This window comes from Zosterops lateralis (assembly GCF_965231275.1).
Source record: "Zosterops lateralis genome assembly, chromosome: 35".
Classification (NCBI taxonomy): Eukaryota; Metazoa; Chordata; class Aves; order Passeriformes; family Zosteropidae; genus Zosterops; species Zosterops lateralis.
Genome location: NC_139795.1, coordinates 929,913 through 950,261, shown reverse-complemented (window position 1 = coordinate 950,261; position 20,349 = coordinate 929,913). Strand labels below are relative to the sequence as shown.

General features: G+C 52.0%; 1 protein-coding gene, 1 long non-coding RNA gene and 1 pseudogene across 4 annotated transcripts in view; all 3 read left to right on the top strand.

The window, feature by feature from the left end:
• The window catches only part of LOC310921490 (class I histocompatibility antigen, F10 alpha chain-like), a 97,732-nt pseudogene that overhangs the window by 45,114 nt on the left and 32,269 nt on the right, over positions 1 to 20,349 (top strand). The window lies entirely within an intron of this gene.
• On the top strand, positions 7 to 1,428 carry LOC310921500 (uncharacterized protein). The gene has a single exon (XM_083881632.1). It carries the CDS (start codon positions 115 to 117, stop codon positions 1,201 to 1,203), a length of 1,089 nt encoding a protein of 362 aa, XP_083737758.1. The 5' UTR covers positions 7 to 114; the 3' UTR covers positions 1,204 to 1,428.
• Positions 6,901 to 15,053, top strand: LOC310921493. Of its 2 annotated transcripts, XR_014592142.1 has the most exons (4): positions 6,901 to 7,411; positions 8,881 to 9,091; positions 9,711 to 9,763; positions 13,276 to 15,053. It is a non-coding gene; the product is annotated as an uncharacterized lncRNA (long non-coding RNA). The 2 variants fall into 2 exon arrangements; XR_014592143.1 differs by lacking the exon at positions 13,276 to 15,053 and having other exon boundaries at positions 6,909 to 7,411; positions 9,711 to 9,814.

Genomic DNA, 20,349 nt, shown 5'->3' with positions numbered 1-20,349 from the left:
GAGCTGCGAGGAGGAAAGAGCCGCCCTGTGCCAGGAGGGCGGCCGGAGATCCAGACAGAGCTCAGAGCTGGTAGAGAAGCCTCATGGAGGGGAGAAGCCCCACAAGTGCTTGGAATGTGGGAAGGGTTTCAGCCGGAGGCTGCTCCTGGTCCAGCACCAGAGGATCCACCGTGGGGAACGGCCCTACAAGTGTGGGGAAGGGGGGAATGTGGGAAGAGCTTCAACAACAGCTCCAGCCTGACCCGGCACAAGAGGATCCACACCGGGGAACGGCCCTTTGAGTGTGGAGAGTGTGGGAAGAGCTTCACCCGGAGTTCTGAGCTGATACAACACGAGAGGATCCACAGTGGGGAAAAGCCCTATGAGTGTGGGGAATGTGGGAAGAGCTTCAGCCAGAGGGGCCAACTGATCCAGCACCAGGTGATCCACAGTGGGGAACGGCCCTACGAGTGTGGGGAATGTGGGATGAGCTTCAGCCAGAAGGTCCACCTGACACAACACCAGAGGATCCACACTGGGCAAAAGCCCTATGAATGTGTGGAATGTGGGAAGAGCTTCAGCCAGAGCTCTGGCCTGAGGAAACACCAGAGGATCCACACTGGGGAAAAGCCCCACAAGTGTGGGAAATGTGGGAAGAGCTTCATCCAGAGATTCCAGCTGAGGGAACACCAGAGGATCCACACTGGGGAAAAGCCCTACAAGTGTGGGGAGTGTGGGAAGAGCTTCAGAGAAAGTTCGGCCCTGATCCGGCACCAGGTGATCCACACTGGGGAAGGGCTCTACACCTGCTTGGAATGTGGGAAGAGCTTTGGATGGAGCTCCGACCTGAGAAAACACCAGCGCATCCACACCGGGGAGAAGCCCTACGAGTGTCTTGAGTGTGGGAAGAGGTTTCGGGTCAGCTCCCATCTCCTCGTCCATCAGCGGATTCACACAGAGGAGAGGCCCTTCCGCTGCCCCGACTGTGGGAAGGGCTTCAAGCTCAACTCACACCTCACTGTGCACCAGCGCATCCACACCGGGGAGAGGCCCTACAAGTGTTCTGAGTGTGGGATGAGCTTCACCTTTAGCTCTGTCTTGACCAAACACCAACAGAGGCACCATAAGGGAAGCCCTGCGAGTGCCCCGAGTGTGGGAAGAGCTTTGTGCGCTGCTCCAGCTCCATCCCCCATGGGAGGATCGGCGTTGGATGATCCCCAGTGACCCCGTTGGGCAGAGCCTTGGTGATCCGTGGTCCTGGTGATCCCCGTTGGGTGTGGGGAAGGTGTTAGAGAGATTTCTTTCCCTTCTCCGTGTGCTGCTGTGGTTTGGTTGGTAATAAATTCACTCCCTGTGCCCAGGCTGGGTCTGTTGTGCTCGGGGCAGGATCTGTCCCGATCCTTCTCTCAACTCCCGGGCCTCTCCTCAGCCAATCAGAGAAGGCACTGAAATAATGAGGAGGGCGGGCAGGGATTGGGAGGAGGTTTCAGGGGCTGGTGAGTGGGCTGGGGGAGAGCGGGAGGGAGGTTGGAGGGGCTCGGGGTGTGGGTGAGAGGTTTTGGGGGGCGCTGATCCCTGCAGCCCCCCAGAGATGCCGCCGGACGCCGCCCGCAGCAAGATGCTGACGGGGATCGGGGGCTTGCTGTTGGGCTTTGTCTTCCTAGCACTGGGGCTGGGCCTCTGCCTGTGCAAGAAGGTGAGGGGGGGTCCCGGGGGTCGTGTCCCCCCTCCCGCAGAGCGTGTGTGCCCCCCCGGGGCCCCCCAGCCCGGTGTCACCCCCTTTTCTCTGCCCACAGAGCTCCTGAGCCGCCGGCGGCCGCAGCCCCTCCCCGTGGCCTCGGGCCCGGCCGGGACCCCCCGCTCCGTCCCCGAGATCATTTTGGGGGCCTCGTGTGTCCCCCCTGCCCGTGCCCAGAGCTGTCCCTGTGTCCCCGCCCGGCTGCTCCCAGTGTTCCCAACAAAGCTTCCCAGTTGTGCCCGGTGGGGTTTGTGGGGGGCTCTGGGGAGGGACTTGGGGGGGGCTGTGATTGGGGAGGGCAGAGGCGGCCCCGGGCTGGATCGGGAATGGGGACCCCCGTGTGTCCCCCCGTGTCACCCCAAGGCTCTGGGGGGGCCTCGGGAGGCACCTGAACCCCAAGGCGGCTCCCAGGGAACCCCAAAAGGCGCCGGGACCCCCCGAAGGCTCTGGTGGGGGAATTTGGGGAGGGGGCGCGGGGGAGGCGCCCAGGCCAGGCCCAGAGCCCAGCGCTGCCCCAGCCCGACCTGCCCCGGCTCCATCGCGGCTCCTCCCGCGGGAAAAGGGGCACAAAGGGGGGCGCTGGGCCCGGGGGGAGCGGGAGAAGGGATGGAGGAGGAGGAGGAGGAAGAGGAGGAGGAGGCGGGATGAGGAAGGAGGAGGATCCAGGGGAAGGAGGAGTCGGAATCAGGAGGATGCAGAGAGGAAAAGGAGGCAGAGATGAAGAGGAGGAAGAGCAGCAGCAGCACAACCACTCAGGGCCGTTCGGAGCTCGCGGCTGCCGGAACCGAGCCCCAAAATCTCGGGGGCTCCCCCGAGGGTTCCATTTGGGGCCGGGGGATGTTGGGATCCTGCGGGAGCCCAAAGCTGAGTCCCCAAGGCCCCTCTGGGGGATGTTTTGGGGTCTCCACGTGGCCACGGCCTGGGGCCAGGCTGGAACATTGGTCTTGGGGACACTCCTGAAGTGTCCCCGTGTCCCTCCTGCTGTCCCCGTTTCCCCTGGGGACATGGACCGAGGTGTCCCCATGTCCGTCCTGGTGTCCTCCTGTCCCTCCTGTGTCACCTGGGGACACTGTCTCAGGTGTCCCCTGTCCCTTCTGCGTCCCCATGACCCTTGTGGACACAAGGGACCCTATGGTGACACTGTCCCAGGTGTTCCCTTGTCCCTGCTGATTGTCCCCATGTCCTTCTTGGTGTCCCCATGTCCCTGACAGACACTGGGGACCCTTTGAGGAGACTGAGGACCCCTTGGGGACACCACCCCAGACATCCCTATGTTCCTTCTGGTGTCCCCATGTCTCCAAGACCTTTTGATGTCCCCAAATGACATTGGCGATGATTGGGAACACAGATCCAAGATGTCCCCATGTCCCTCTTATGTCTCTATGTCCCTCAGGGGACACTGGGGACTCCTTGGGGACATGGATTCTGATGTCCCCCTGTCCTTCCTGTGTTCTCAAGGGACATGGGGACAGCGGGGGTGGTGTCTCCAAGGGGTCCCTGAGGAACATGGTGACACAGGAGGGACATGGGGACATCTTGGATCTGTGTCCCCAAGGAGTCCCCACTGTCCCTGAGGGACATGGGAGGGACATGGGGACAGCCAGATCTGCGTCCCCAGTGTCCCTTGGGGACAGAAAATATTCTTGGGGACACCTGGATCCATGTCCCCAAGGGGGTCTCAGTGTCTCTGAGGTACATGGGGACACAAAAGGGACATGGGGACACCTGGATCTGTGTCCCCAAGGTGTTCCTGAGTGACATGGGGACACCAAAGAGTCTTGAGGACATTCCAGATCTGTGTCCCCCTGAGAGACACGGAAGAGACATGGGGAAATAGAAGGGACATGGGGACACTCCTCATCTGTGTCCCCAAAGGTCCCCAAAGATCCTCGAGGGACACGGGAGGGACATGGGGACACTGGGACTGGGATGGTGTCAGAGTCTGTCCAAGGATGTGATTTGCCTCACGACTGTCTCCGATGGTTGGGGACTGGGACCCCGGACTCTGAAGGGAGCCCCTGGCCTGGCTGAGGTGGAACGTTTGCTAAGTCTGGGAGGACTGGAGTGGCATCTCCATGAGAACGGAGTGCAAGGACAATGGAACTGGTCACAGTGGACTGAGCCGAGGCTGCCTGTCCAAACTGGTCTGTCTGTACCAGATGTGGGGTTTGGAGCTTGTTCCTGAGCACCAACCTCGACACAGGTAGTTCCCTTTGCCTCTGTCCCCTCTCTTTGGTCCCTTTGGCTCTGTGCCCTCGCTTTGGTCCCTTTGGCTCTGTGCCCTCACTTTAGTCCCTTTGGCTCTGTGCCCTCGCTTTGGTCCCCACCTTGACCAGCCTATAAAACCTCTGGAGACCCCGCTCACTTTTGTGATCACCTCACTGGAGAAGATCACATCGATGGGCATCTCTGAGCCTCGAGGACTCGTCCCTCCACATTGGTAGCTATAATCCCCTTCTCCTCTTTCTCTATCTTTCTCACTATTCTTTATTTTCTCTCCCCACTATTGCATTTGTTGGCACTAAATAAAGGTGCATTTTTGCTTAAGTAAACTGAGTTGTCCCCCGCTGTGTCTTTTGCACTCTGAGATCCCTAAAACGAACCATCAGGTTCTCTGCATATGTTTGTGGACCCTGACAGGAGAGTATCAGAGGTGTCTCAGAACTTGTCCAAGCTGCACTTGAAACCACTGACAGAAGCTTGGCCTTATTTCCCAGTTAGGTTTGATTCTTTGTACCTCCCTTGGATCATTCGGGTCCTCCCAGTTCATCACTCCCCAGTCCCCATTGAAGAGTCAATTTGGTGTCACCTGGTTTGGATGTTACAGTCCATTCCTTCGGTTCCTCCAGGGGTCCTTTGGTGCTGCTGGCTGGACCCCGCCTCGTTCCCTGCTCCAGGTCACAGCCTCAGGCTCAGCAATGCCTGGAAAGGACCTTCCCATCCTGGAGTTAAAGATTGTTCTTTCCATGTTTTCACTAGTACATACTCCCCTGGATGGATGTTGTGGATTTTAAAGTCTAAAGGTGTGGTTTGTGGGATTATCCCTTTTAACTGTAAATTTTCAGGGGTTTTTGCAATTCTGTTGACATATTTCTTAACACCCATTTCCCTGAGGTCAGAGGTGGCTGTGTCATGTTGGGTGGTCAGAAAGGGTAACCCAAACATCATCTCATGAGGTGACACTCCCAGGTCTGACCTGGGCTGGGTTTGAACCCTCAATAAAGTCAAAGGTTGGCATTTTACCCACCACAGTTGGGTTTCAATGATTAATTTAGTTAAAGTTCTCTTTAAAGTTTGGTTCATTGCCTCTACCCAGCCTGAACTCTGTGGGTGCCATGGGGTGTGTAATTCCCATTTTATCCCCAAGCCTTGAGTTATTTGCTGTAAGATTTTTGACATGAAATGTGTTCCTCTGTCCGAGTCTATCCTATTAACCATTCCATCCCTGGGAATAATTTGTTCCAAAAGGGTTTTACATCCCACATTGGCTGTGGCTCTGACAGTGGGAACAACCTCCACCCAATGAGTCAGATGGTCTGTTATCACTAATAAAAACTTCCATCTCTGTACTTGGGGAAGTTCAGTAAAACCTATTTGGACACTTTGAAATGGTCGGAGAGCTAACTCCCCACCTCCTAATGTTGTTTTCCTCATTACCTTTTTATTTACCTTTTGGCAGATTATACATCTTTCAGTTACTTGTTTTGCCAATCCAAAAATCCCAATACACCCATAATTCCTTAGAAAACGATCACACAAAGCTTGGATACCCCAATGAGTTTTTTTGATGCATGTTTTCTAATATTTAACTAGTGAGCAGCTTGTTAAGTAACTGTCTCCCATCAGGAAGTTTCCATTTCCCAGATTCATCTGGCTTTCCTCCTATTTTACTTAATTCCTTTTCTTCTGTTTCACTGAACTTTGGAGTTTCTAATTCTTCCTTATTTGAGGTCAAAATTAACACAACCCTTTGGATCCCATTCTCTGCTGCATCTTTAGCTCCTTGATCTGCCAAATTATTTTTCCTTATTTCCAAGGTCATTCCCTTTTGATGTCCATTAATATGCACTACAGCAATCTCCTCAGGCAGTTTTAATGCCTCTGAGACCTCTAGAGTGAGTCCTTCATGTATCAATCCCTTTCCCTTTGAATTAAGTAATCCTCTTTCTTCCCAAATTTTTCCAAAGGAGTGTTCTACCCCAAAAGCATACCTTGAATCAGTATATATGGTTCCTTTCTCACTGGCTAAATATTCCAGTGACCTTTTTAGAGCATTTAGTTTACACGTTTGAGCGGACAAGTTTGAAGGTAATTTTCCTTTTTCCAGGGTTTGCGTGTTTTTCCCATCCACCAAAGCAAACCCTGACATCCTTTTTCCTTGAAAACACCTGGAAGAACCATCCATACATATTATTTCTCCTTCTAAGAGGGTTTGTTCTTTGAGATCTTCCCATATTTTGGTTTGGTATTGGATAATTTCTAAACAATTATGTGTTAGGTTACTTTTTGGTTCTCCATATAAAAATTGAGCTGGATTTAAACTTTTGTTTACTTCTAATGTCAAGCCATCACTGTCTATCAGGATTGCTTCCTATTTCAGCATCCCAGACTCTGTTACCCATTTTTCAACTCTTTGGTTTAACACATTTGGGCTGCATGATGTGCACACACAATTAGTTCACCCCCAGAAGTGCTCAGGGCTCTCTTCTACCAGAACTGCAGCAGCTGCTGTGGCTTGAACACACTCTGGGCAGCCGTGGCTCCCTGGGCCCAACACCTTTGATCAATGAGCTGTTGGTCTCTTCCCTCCTCCCCACTCCTGAGCCACAACTCCATGAGCTGCTCCACTTTCCACAGTCACAAACAGATGAAAGGGTTTTTCTAATGAGGGAAAGCTCAAGGCTGGCACTGAGGCCAGTTTTGACTTCAGTCCTAATTTATCATCATCTTCCTTGCTCCACTTTATGTTATCTCCCTCTGTCAATTTTCCATATAAAAATGTGACTGCCTGTGTATACCCTTCAATCCATAATCTACAATATCCCAATAATCCGAGTAGGTTTCTGATTTCCTTCTTTGAAGAGGGAGGGGGGGAGAGATAAAATTCCTGCAATTCTCTTGGGGTTTAGCTTTTGGCTGTCTTTGCTTATTAAGTGCCCGAGATATTTCACTTCAGATTCTACAAATTGCAGTTTCCCCTTTGATACTCTGAGTCCTTTTCCCCCCAGAAAATTCAGAAGTTTCATGGCAGCCTCCCCAACTTCACCTTCAGCTTCCCCTGATAATAAGGGATCACCCGCATATTGTATAACTTGTATTCCGGGAGGAGCGGGGAAAGTTTGCCCAAAGCCCGCGCTGCCCGTCCCGCAGGCCCTTCCCGTGGCCGAGCTGTGGCTCCGCGGGCTCGGGATTTGGCCTTTCAAAGGAAACCGGCCCCGCCCAGCGGGAGCGGCGGTTCCCAAGGCAACGGTGCCCAGCGCGGGGGGTGCTGGGATTGCCGGAGAGGGCGGGGCGGGGGCGGGGATTGGCCCGGGGCTGAGTCCTCCAGGCGTGGGGGGGCGTAGGCGGGAGCTGCTGCCGGAACCACCGAGAGGACGAGCGGCGGCCGAGCCTGAGCACGGAGTCTCTGCGCATGCTCCCGGCACGGGCGGAGCGGCCGGGCCGGGGCCGGCCGGAGCAGCCCCGGGACAAGCGGTCAGGGGATGGGCGGCCTGAGCGGCCGGGCCGGGACGGGCCGGGCGGGGTTTGTGGCGGAGCTGCCGCGGGCCGTGCGGCCGGGATTGGGGCGGGCAGATCCCCCGGCATGTCCGGGGCAGCGATCGCAGACTGCGCGGTCGGGGCTGGGGCCGGCGCAGGGGGAGCCCCGGCCGGAGTGGCCACCGGTGCGGCCGATACAAACGGCGGGGCGGCCGCCGGCACCGGGGCTGGGGCGGGCGGTGGGGCCGGGGAGGGCGGGGCGGCTTCTAAGCCCAAATTTCTTGCGGTTTTTTAATACGCTTTTTCTCAAACACTCAATTCGGCAGGTTCTAGTGTTGCCATAAGGCCTCCGTTAGCAGTAGTTAGGCTAAGGAGTTGGTCCCTGTGCAGGCCCATGGGAACCAAACCTGAGAAATGAGGCCTGAGAATCTGCTGATGTAAGGAACAACGTTTAAAGGACTTAGTAGAGCATGTAGTACATATAGGTATACAAATTACTTGTGAAATATGATTACATGGTTACCAATAAAATGTTTTCTATGGTGGGAGTTAAGCTTAGAGAATTAACCTTTATTTTAGCTAGAGCAAGCGTGCAAAATTTATAGCCTTTAGAAAGGTTACCTGTAAGATGAATAAAGTAAAATACGTAGGAGACTGTACGTAGGCTGATGAAGTAAGACTTGTAACAAAGGTATAAAAGATAAGCATCTTTTGTAACTAACTCGGGACCCTGACTTTGAGACACTAGTCCTCAGGTCCCCGGGGCCTCAAATAAAGCACCGCATAAACTGACACTCTGTTGGTTTGTGTTTTCTCTCGGGAACGGGCAGCACTAGGCCCAAAGTTCCTGTTTTGTTTTTTTTTTTTCCCCCCAAACCCTCAATTCTGCAGCTTCTAAGCCCGAATTTCCTGGTTTTGTGGGGTTTTTTTCCACAGACCCTCAATTCAGCAGGTTTTAAGCCCAAATTTGTTGTTTTGTTTTGTTTTTTCCCCAAAACCCTCAGTTCAGCAGCTTCTTAGCCCAAATTTCCTGTTTGATTTTATTTTCCCAAACCCTCAATTTGGCAGCTTCTAAGCCCAAATTTCTTGGGTTTTTTTGGGTTATTTTTAAACCCTCAACCTGGTAAAAAAAAAAAAAAAAAAAGAAAAAAAAGATTTAGGGTCCCCCCTCCTTTTTATCGTGTTTCTCAGTGGGTTGTACTGGCAAACCCCCAGCTCCCTTCCTTCAGAGGGGCCCAGCCCCTTTCTTTGGGGCCCTGTCCCCACCCCGGGGTCTCTCTCAGTCCTTTCATCTCTGCCTTCGCCTCCGTCCTGGCTCCTCTCTGGCCAAAGGACAGACACGCAGCTCAGGGAGCTCCAGACTGGCTTTGTAGAGCTGGGATCCCCAGTCCACGTCTCAAACTCACATCTCACACCCCGTAACCTGTTCCCCTAAGAAATACTCACAGTCCTTTGTTCTTTCTTAGGTCTTTGTGCACAAGATTTTTATGGAACAAAAATACCACGGCTTCTTCCAGAGCTTCTTCTTCCCTTTTTTTCCTTTTGCTTTATTGTCTCCCCCTTGCCCTGGGAGTATTTAACCTGTGATCTCCAGTCTACACCAGAGGAAGCAGAGCAAGGCTGCTAAAATCAGATGGGGCTCTCCTGGTCTGGATCCCCTGGGGTGTCAGGGATGAGGTAAATATCCTGAACTGAGCCCCCAAATTGTGAAAAACACGGTTCACTTTTGTTAAAATTTTAAAAGTGTAATAATAAAAAATAGGACAATAAGAGGCATATGAAGCAAAAGAGATTCCAGATGTCTGGGTACCTGGCATCCCACACGAAGGCACACAGGCTAACAAAGGATCTTTCCTTTCAATATCATAGGTGATTGCATATTCATAAATTTGGACATGATTTAAACCCTTCTTTGAACTTTAGGTAAAAAGGTTTAATTGTAATTTTTCTCTCTATCTATTCTTTTTTGCAAATAAATCTTTCCAGTGGCTCCACAAAGTGGCAAATCCCTTAATAAGGAGGCAGTAAATTCTTCCTTCTGGAGTTCTTTGGTGTCCTTGTTGTTATCTCTATCAAGATAGGATGATGTGAGGAATTTCTTAATTGCCTCTGCCACTTTTCTTTAAATTAGTTACAACAAGCATCTGCTATAGCCTAAAAACTGTATTTATCACACTACTGAAAGAGACTATATTAATGCAGCATAACTTTCTAACATAACAGATATAGTATTCATTTTAATATTTGCAAAAGCCAATCATACAATATGCATTTATAACACCCAGTGCGTCCCCAGAGTGTCCCCGAGGCGTCCCTGCCATGTCCCCAGCGATCATGGATGGCTGCATGGTGTGACAATCCTGGTGTGGGGTGGTGGGAGGGGAAAGGGGGGAACACGGGGGGGTTTGGGGGTCCTAGGGGAGATTTTGAGGGGTCCCAGGTGGGGTTTGGGGAGTGTCCCAGGAGGGGTTTTGGGGGTCCCAGGCGGGGTTATTTGGGTCTGGGGGTTCAGGGGGTCCCGGGTGGGATTTGGGAGGTCCTAGGTGGGGTTTCAGGGGCCCTGGGGGGGGGTTTGGGGGCCCTGGGGGGGTTTGGGGGGATTTGGGGGGACCCAGGTGGGGTTTTGGGGGTCCCAGGTGGAATTGTTTTGTTCTGGGGGTTTGGGCGGTCCCAGGTGGGGTTTGGAGGGGTCCCAGGTAGGATTCGGGGGGGATTCTGGGGGGGTTCAGGGAGTCCCAGGTGGGGTTTTGGGGGTCCTGGGGGTTCCTAGGTCGGGTCAGGGGGTGCTGGGGGGGTTGGGGGCAAGAGGGACAGTGGGGGGGTTGCAGGAGGGGACAGCAGGGAGTGGCAGGGGTTGGCAGAGGGGACAAGGGGGTGGCAAAGGGACAGAGGGGACAGCTGAGCCCTCCAGGGAGGGGACCCAGGGAGGGCACAGGGGCCACCCCAGGAGGCCACGAAGTCCCCGCCACCTCCCCGTCCCCTCACCAGGAGCTGAAGGATCTGGTGGCTGTGGTGGCCACCCTGGGCGAGCTGGCTGCCCTTGTGACCGTTCCATGGGACGTGTGGCCTTTCGTGTACCCAGAGTCCCTCCGCACAGCCCTGAGGGAATTCATCTGGTACCTCCGGGATGTCCTGGAGCACAGAGATGTCACCTCCCAGGCCGTGGCTGCCCTGGTGACAACCCCGGGGGCCACCTGGGACGATGTGACAGCCGTGGCCAGAGCCTTGGGGAAGTCGAGGGTTCTGGTCGTGAAGAGCTCGATCTGGTTGATGAATGAGGGCCGTGATTTCCTCCATACCTGGGAGGATGGGGACACTGCTAAGGCCACTGCCACGGCCACCACCAAGGCCACTGCCACCGCCCAGGCTGGGGACCTGCAGGACAAGACCGCCGGCTGGAGGAGAGTTAAGAACATTCTGGTGGACACAATTCAGCAGCCATCGATGGTCCCGGTCAGGGAGCAGTTGACCTTGTTTCTGGTTGCGCACAAGACCCGGGTGGCGGCAGCCGTCAAGGCCATGGTGACCACCAGGCAGGCAGGGGTGGCCACCAAGAGGAGACAGCGGGCGGCAGCCCGGGTGTTGGTAGTGCGCTTGGTGGATGTGTGTTACAGAGCCTCCCTCTTCCTCTTTATGCTGCAGCAGCAGCTGGAGGACATCAAATTGGCCCTGAAGGAAAAGGAGGTGTCCGCTGATGTCCGCGAGGACTTGGTAGCTGCGGTGGTCAAGGTCAAGTGGCTGTGGGAGGGCAGCACCCGCCTGGCCATGCATCATCTGATGGGGACACTTGGGGACATCCACAACCTCCTCTCGAGTCCCTGTGGTGGCTCTGGTGGCCTCGGTAGCCCTGGTGGCCCCAGTGGCCGCTCAGTGGCCAAGCGGTGCCAAGAAACCATCAGAGACAGCCCGAGGCCGTGCACAGAACAGCGCACAGCGCCATCGTGTGGTGAAACATGTAATGGCAGCTCAATGATGGGAACACCTGAACAACCTGAGGGTACCTGGGGAAAACCCGAGCCAGGGGCAGTTTGTGACACCACCAGCCATTGCCCAAGCCACCCCGACTTATTACTCCCAGGGACACAATGTGAACTGGCAACTTCCAAATTGATATATTCTTTTAAAAACTGTTGCCATTAATGCCTTCCCATAGGAGTTACTGGTGTTTCAAAACAAAAACAAGACTTTCTAATTATAGGCAAGGATGATAACAGAACTCTTGGACTTTCAGTTATTCCAGCTGTCGTTTCAGCAAATTGTAATGAAGAGCTGAGCGTTTTAGCTCTTGCTTACAATACTCCACTGGTAATTCAACCAAAAACACCAATAGCTATTGCTATTGCATGGCCAGTGAATATAAATAAGGGAGCTGGATACCAAGAAATGCCTTCTGAGGGCTTTAGCCCGGCACCTAATGTCCGTTGGGTAAAACATGTCACCAATGAAGAGCCAGAGCTGGAGTGTAGTCTGACATACGGTGATAAAACAGTTAAGATTACAGGCATGCTGGACACGGGGGCAGATGTCACTGCGCTTTCTTGTGCGTTTTGGCCGAGAGATTGGAATCTGGTGCCACCTGAGTGTCTTCTCAGAGGGTTTGGAGGAGCTACAGCATGTAAGCAAAGTGAATCCATGATTACTGTCACAGGTCCTGAAGGAAAGACAGCAAACATCCATCCCTACGTGGTGGAGGATTACGTAACAGTATGGGGGAGAGACGTGTTGTCCCAGTGGAGAACAAAGATGGAAGTGGATTCTTAATGCAAACCACAGTGACACCTGCCACTCATCATTAAGTTACTGTTATTAAGTTATCATGGAAAACCAATCAGCCCATTTGGATAGATCAGTGGCCTCTTGAACAGAAAAAATTGAATGCAGTCAAAAAAATTAGTCAGTGAACAGCTACAAAAAAGCCACATCAAACCCACAAACAGTCCCTGGAATTCCCCAGTGTTTGTCATTCACAAGAAGACTTCTCTGATTCCTGGAGATTGCTTCATGACTTGAGGAACAAAGTGATAGAAGACATGAGGCATTTACAACCTGGATTTCTTTCTCTTTTCACTGATTCCAAGAGACTGGCCCCTTGTTGTCATTGACTTAAAAGATTGTTTCTTCAACACTTGACTGCATCCAGAGGATGCTCCTCGATTTGCCTTTTTGGTTCCAGCCATCAATAGAGGAGAACCACTGCAAAGGTACCACTGGATGGTTTTACCACAAAGAGATGCAAAGGAGCTGCAGCCGCTCCGGCCCCGCCAAACCCGAGAACGGCCCTGCGGCCGGTCCCAGCGAAGCCCTGAGGGGCCCCTTCCATCCTGCTGGTGACTTACCTGGGCTCGTAGGGACCCCCCTGGCACTGACAGGCACACGGCCCCGGGGTGCCGCCGGCAGGGTCCCTGTGGCCCCCCCACAGCAGGAGTCATGAGCTGTGGGGGCGGGTGACCCCTGGGCACGGCCAAAGAGGCTTTCAGCACCCCCACCATCGGCGTGAGCCTGCCATGGGGAGCAGCCCTGCCGAGGTTCCGGCTTCTTTTCAGCCTCTGCCAGCGCCGGGATTGGAGCACGGGAGAGGCAGTTTTGGTGTTTGGACTCAGGATTTTATTAATTCTTATCTGCATTACAGCCTCACAGGCCATGAGTTCTGCACACTAACTTGCTAAACACAAAATGGAGAGTCTCTCTCTCTACCCGCTGTTTTCAAGGACAAATCATCCAATGAAAAAGTGACACTCAAATTATTTCTATTTTTGGCCCAATGACCCATCCCCCGAGGTCTGCAATGCGGACTTTATCAACCAATCAAAGAAACCACCCAAACCTATGAAGAAGGTGAAGAAGAAGTTGTGTTTCTGCAGGTATAGGACCCAGGTGGATTCCAGTGGAGAACGTGAAGCCAAATCAAGCACAGGAACACACTGACAACTCCAAGAGCAGAGAAGCAGCACGCAGACGTGAGCTGCACAGAGACTGTAGCTGATGGCAGACATCTTTTGTCCCATGTGCCAGATCTGTGAACCCTGGGGATTGTATTAGTGTAAAAAGTGTGGGAATCATTGGTATCATAGAGCTCTGTTGGCACAAGTGTGGTGTACATGGTGTTATGATTTAGAATCCCAAACAAAGCACAAGGCCACTGAATTTTTAGTTGCAGTGGGTCACGATGAAGAAAACAGCCCCCATCTTTCTGTTCTTCGGGAGGAATGTAGGAGGGAATTTTTGACATAATCAAAAGAGATTCAAATTTGCTGAGTTGAATGCAAACAAAATAATTCAGTGCCTTATATCTGGCTGGTCCTGGGTGAAATTTGTGGAAGAACCAAAGAAGGGAATGTGCTGAGAGATGTGCTTGGAAATAAGAAATTAAAAAGAAAGTGCCTTAAATCAAACAGTGTGAAGTTAAATCAGGTATCATGTTTCTATCTTCTTATTTTGTTTGCCTTCACCAATGCAACCTTACCTGTTGATCAACCAAAGACCAACACTTGTGGATCAGTAGTGTTGTAGAATCCCTTTGTTAGAGAATCCCTTTGTTAGAGTTTAAGGGAAATAAGGGGTTCAATCAAATGTTATGCTTTTTTGTGTGCTTGGTTTTAGTAATTTGCTTGCTTTTAGTAACACAAATTTTCCAGTTAGTCAGCCTAAAGCAAATGTCTGGGTGACTTTAGCCAGTGCATCAGGTTTAGATACCATGTGTCTGTCCAATACAACCCCAGAAAAGCCATTTTCCACCTGTCTAGTTGGTGTGCCAGTGGATGCTTGGCCAATTCCAGAGAAAACTGACAGAGCCATTCAAGGTACACTCCCAGGATCATCCACATGGGATTTTTGGTCCCCAGTAGATGCATGGAACTGGTGGGTTCCTCACCTTCCCAAGGCATCTCGTGAACCTGAAGACTTGGAGATCTTTGGTTCCGTAAACATGTTTTTTTCATGCCAGATTTAACTCTGCAGGGAAAGATCAATTTTTGGTTAAGGATGTTTGTCCTTAGCACTCTGTATACAATAATGAGATTAATTGGTGTAACCATACTTCTTTAGTTCAGTCTGCATTTAATGATAGCCCCTTTCAGTTCCCACAGGGAATGTTTTTCATTTGTGGAAACATAGCCTGGCCTGCTATTCCAGCACACATCACAGGTGGGCCATGGGGAGCTTAGGGAGACTTACTCTGCTAACACCTGATGCACAAATGTTTGCCATCGTGAGACATAAAGGAAACAGGCTTATCCATCAATGCAATTTGGACTGCAAAGGTAATTTTCAGCCTTGGGGTTTTGGAAAAAGGTTCTCAGCATCTCTTTTGTTAGCACAATTGAGTTCAACAGTAGCACTAAAACAAGTGGATTGACTGGGGTGTTGGCTGAGTAAGCAATTCAGTGCTACCTGCCTAACGTAAAAAAACCAATGTAGCCTTGCTAAACATTCCTGGATAGAACAGACAGAGCTACATAAGTCGAATTTATACCAGAAATTACAAGTGTTGTTGCACATCAATCTTAGCTTAGGATAGGGCCAACAAGGTAATACTGGACTCGTGTTTCAACCAGTTTGGCCAAAAATAGAATAAAATGCACTGCTTTGAGAATGCTAGCAGGCTCAGGGAAGACCGATGACAAGTGCCACTGTCATTGTTTCAGTGACTGCTACTGATAAGACAGTATATATATATATATAGATATATAGATATATATATAAACATATATGTATACTAATAAGACTCAGGGGACACAGACTACGGGTACTGTTGCTGCTGCTGTTGGTGCTTTTGCTTGGGACTTAGAAACTTGTAGGAATGCATTTCCACACCCAAGGAAATTCTTCAATTTAAGGAAAAAAGTTTTGGTTTACCTTTGAACATAGAAGGCAGCCGAGCTAGAACGTTTTGTGCCCTTGTCATGGGCACTGGTTGGGCTGTGGAGATGTTTCTCAGGACCTATGGCTGCTTCTATTGGCAGCAAGGAAAATTGTCCCTCCTTAATCATCCAAAACTTGAGAACGAGCTCAGAGGTGATCAGGTGCTTTTTAAGGTGTCTTAGCCAGGGGTCAGAGGCTTCTCTGACACCTGTGCTCAGCTTTTGTTTCTGTACCATTTGTCATTTTATCTTTTGTAAAATGTTTTGTCTTTTCTTAAAACCTTTTTTTGTTAAAACCTTTGCATTACAAAACGCACTTGCAGAGCCGTCTCCAAATATTATGAAGCCACTCTGGGAGGTCTCAGGCCAACCCTCAGGCTTGATACATCTTCATGGGGCCCATTTCACGCTGGTCTCGTGCCAGACTGTATCAGAAACTTTATGTTCTTTATTTTATGAAACTTGATGCTCTTTATGAAACTTTATGTGAGAAGGCTTCCTGCACACTGCTGCTGATAAGATCCAGTGCTCCTGCTGGGGACATGGGGACTTTACTGGCTCGAGCTGTGACAGTCTCTGCCTCCATGAGGCTGATTTAGCCGTGCAATAAAGGACTTTGCTTTTACAACTGCCCATCGCCATTTTCTTCAGTGAGGACACCCCAAAAACCCGACACACGATGGCCCCAGTGGCCAAGCGGTGCCAAAGAGCCATCAAGGACATCCCGAGGCTGCTGCGGGCACAGCGACGTCCCGTCATCGGGGCGGTGACACCATGGGGGACATGGCTGGTGGCACTTGTCCCCTCCTTGTGTGGTGTTTGGGAAAAATTTGGGGAATTTTCTGGGAATTTTGACTGAAACTACCCCAAATCCTGATGAGAATTCTTAGAGTGACATCAATGGTGACACTTGGGGGCACTCAGGGATGCTTAGGGAAACTTGGGGACACGCAGAGACGTGGGGGCAGGGGGTGAATGAGCCCCCTTCAGTGCCTTGCAGGAGAGGAAGCCAACCCAGGTTATAAATTACAGTAGAAATGACAATATAAATTACAATAGAAATGACAACATAAATGACAAAATACTGGCTTTCGCATTCATATATAGACTTTTGCATATTGTTATTGATCACAATAATTTTGATACAGTACAATTTATAATTCAGCTGCTTTTTGATGAAACATAACCTATCAGTTTACGTGTGCACTGTATAGTCTACAGAAATGGCACTACAATAAATCAATTTTATGTCCTAGGCCTTAGCAAAATATTAAAACAGAGACTGCACAATGCTGAAATGCTTTTATATTTTAACTATTATAACCAACTTTCATATTATAACTAACTCAGAGAATGGTGTTGTCTTAGTTTGAAAGACAGGTGTTTGCCAGGGAAAGCCAGAGCCTACCTTGGAACTGAAAAGTCAAACCCTTTTCCTCTGAATTATAATTTATTTCAAATTTAATTCACAATTTATAATTTTGAAATAAAGGGGCTCTTGGGCAGAGGTAATTGGATAGGAATAACAATTCCTTACTGTGTATAACCAGGCAAACAAACAACACCAAGCACAGCATTAACAATAAACAGAAGCAGAACCCAGGAACAGCTTCCCTGAGCGCGGCACTTTCCCCTTTGGTGCAGTTCCGGGCACGGCCAGCAGGGGCGCTGGTGGCTCCCAGAGGGCGGGGCAGGTGCGATGATCCCCCCGCGGCTGCAGGGGGCGCTGTGGGGCGGGCTCGGGGAGCGCGCGGGAATGGCGGCTTTGTCCGAGCCGGGAAGGGATGGAAGGGATGGATCAGGAACTGCGGAGCTGTGGCTGAAGGGATGGAAGGGATGGATCAGGAACTGCGGAGCTGTGGCTGAAGGGATGGAAGGGATGGATCAAGAACTCCAGAGCTGTGCATGAAGGGATGGAAGGGATGGATCAGGAACTCCAGAGCTGTGGATGAAGATGCAGAAGGTCTCAGAAGGCAGGGGGTGCAAGCCCACAGTGTACAGAAAAGCCTAAAAGCAGCGCCCAAGAAGCAGCAGTGGAGGGGCAGGGCTGGCCCAGCTCCAGCAGGACAGGAGGAGGTGAGCTCAGAATTCCTGGGCACACGAGCAGATGGTGGTAGATTTCCCAGGACCAGACTTGGTGGTTACAGTGAACTCCTCCCGCAGCAAGCAGCAGCCTGGCCGTCCTCTCTCTGAAAGCTGAGAGCAAGAGACGATGTAGCTGCCCCCAGCCCCTGTTCTTCTTCTGCCTCAAAACTCGCAGAATCTTCCCCCTCGAAAGAAACTGCCAGCGACAAAAAAATGTGTAGCCAGGTGCTACAACTGCTCTCCTTTGGTCCCTATGTTCTGTATCCAGAAGTTAGTTCAAATACCCATAAGTACCCAGTAATTAGTCTTCTAGCAACTCATGGGAAAGAATTCTGTAAGTAAAAAAGAAAGAAGTCTAACCCCCAACATACATCCTTCCCTAATACGGGCCCCATTCCAATGTCAGAGCCAGGTGTCTCCCCCCTCCCAGTAACTCATCTCTCAGGACTGGAAGGTGCCCCAAAAGCTCCTCAGTAACCCCATCGCCCCAAGCTCTTCATGCCAACATGTGGCTGTCTCATTGCAGAGCCCATCCCAGCCATCCCACCTCTCCCAAACACAGCCCCGTTCTTGGCGGGGCAGAGCCGCTGCCGGGGGCATCGGTGTGTGCAGAGAATCCTTTATCCCCCTCGTGCAGCTCCAAGTTCCCACGGGAAAAGCCCTGGGTTCTAAGGCTGTCCTCCTCCTCCTCAAATTTGTTTAATACCCAAGTGTGACAAGCCCGTGCCCTGTGGCAGCAGCCGGTGCCGGGACAGCCGCGGGAGCTGCGCTAATGCCCCGCGGTGCCCGGGGGGGACTGAGGGGATGGGAGTTCATAAGGACCCTCCGTGGCCCTTGCTGTGCATGAGAAGGGTTTTTAGTGCCTGGGATTGATTTCCTGGGGTTTCTGGGCTCCAGAGCCTGAGGAGGCGGCAGCGGGACCTGTGGCCAGTGTTGAAAAGTTCATGGCGACCCCAGCCCAGTGCCCGAGGGCTGAGCGGAGCTGGTTGGGAACACCCCGCTCGTCTCCGCCGCTCAAAGCCGCTTCCCCAGCTCCGGCTGCCACCTCCACCCGGCCCCGGCGCGGTCCCGCGGGGTCACCGCTCGTCACGGAGCTGGAGGGGTTTGATGGGGTCGCGCCCCGCCCGTCCCTCGCTGTGGCTCCTTCAGTGACACCGGGCGGCCGAGACCCTGTGGTGGTGTGACTTTCATAATGAGTTTTTTATTGTAAGACACTTGTTCTTTGTACCCCGGTTCAGTGCAGTTCTAGTTTCAGTTCCCCTTTTGTTACAAGTTGTAAGCTTCTCCCTCAACCTTCCCCAGATACAGCCCCTCATTGGTTTGCCTTTCCCTCCTTGGGTACCTGTCCATCACATGTTAGGAAACCCTCCTGCCCTGTCAGTCACTCCAGGACCTGTCCCCCAGGTCCAGAAGCTTCGATGGGAGATCTCTGGTGACTGGCTGGGTTGCAAACTTCCCCCTCCTACCTCCTGTTCATTGATTGATGCCAATGCATGTTATGTCAGCAGACACTCCCCAGTTATACCCCACTGGTTGTATGTCTACCCACCCTGAGTTCCACCCACTGTATAAAACCCTCTCCCCCTTGAGATTCAGGGTCTCTCTGAGGCACTGGTCTTCGGGTGAGGGCTCCCTCCCTCCTGCCCAATAAACCTAAGTTCTAGTTAAGCCTTTGAGGGTCTTGTCTTTCTTCCTCTACCATCGCAACACGGCAGGGCTGGTGGGCAGCCAAGATCCCACTGACTATAGATCCTGTGGGGGCGTGTCGTGGCTGGCCGAGCGTTGGAGGACATGCACCGCCGCAGATTGGTGCCCAGTGTGGGGCTGCCACACTGCCTGTCACCGAAGCAGCGTGGGGGCTGACACGGTTGGCCTGCGAATCGACGGATCCTGTGCTCCAGGCTTTTTGAGAGACTGTTGCTCCAGCGCGTTCCAGAGCCTTCAGCGCTTCACGTGCTGCCAGTAGAAGCAGCCCTCTAGTAGGGTGTGCTCCTGGCAGAAGAGGAGAGCAGCTTTCCAGCACCAGGGAAGTTCTCCTCGGTGGAGGAGCCCCCCACACACCGCCTTTCAACCCACGTCACCAGAGCTTAGGTGAGTGTCACCCTGCTGTGGGTACGTTTGGGAGACTCAGTCTCATGGCACTGCACCTCTTTAGGGGGCTTTGCACCACACTTTAGGGAGCCATCAGGCAGTTCCAGCCTGAACGGCTCAAGTTGCACGGCCCCTGCGGGGGAGTGCTTGTTTTGCCTCTCCCTGGGAAGATTGCACTCCAGTGGGGATTTGTGTTTGTTTTGTTGGTGTTTTTCCCTTTTCATTTATGCAGTGGTAGCTTGTTTTGTCAGGTTTTGCTACCAGCATTATTTTCTGCACAGCACCCCGGTTCCGATGTTGGTGGCCTGGCTGGTTTTAAGTGTGATCAGCGTTTTGTTTTGGTTTGCCTTTCATTTGTGCGGTTATGTGGTGTGTGATTGGACAGGATCCAGGAGTTCCCCTTCCATTTCTGTATGATTTGTTGTTGTATGTGTCTGTTATACCTTGAGCTACTCCCTACCTGTTCCCTATTGGTCCCATGTTCTGCCCTGCCCGTTTAAGCTGCTGCACCCAGGTGTTCAGGGTCTCTTCTGAGGCACGGCCCTGTGTGAAGGACCCCTTCAATAAAGCCCAGTTGCTTCATCCTCAGGAGAGTCCCATCTCTTCATTCACTCGTGCCATAGTTGTGATTCTGCTCCTGCTGAAAGAGCCCCCTGTGTTGCCGTGGTGCCAGGGTTGGCCGAGGCGAGCGACACAGGCAGGCACTGCGACAGAGCGGTGTCTGTGAGCTCTTGGCCCAAGTAACCTGAGGTGGTCACTGTGCCATTCCCGAACCAGGCTGCCACGCCTTGGAGGAGGCAACAAGTGGTGCCAGAACCCGGGAAGTTTGCCTGATGGGTGAACGGTGGCCAGAGCAGCTGGACCAGCTTGGCACAGAGGACGTTTTTGGACCAGCGAGGA

Bases quoted from the DNA above. Each gene is read 5' to 3' on its own strand.
- LOC310921500 (XM_083881632.1), top strand. From the start codon at position 115: ATGTGGGAAGGGTTTCAGCCGGAGGCTGCTCCTGGTCCAGCACCAGAG.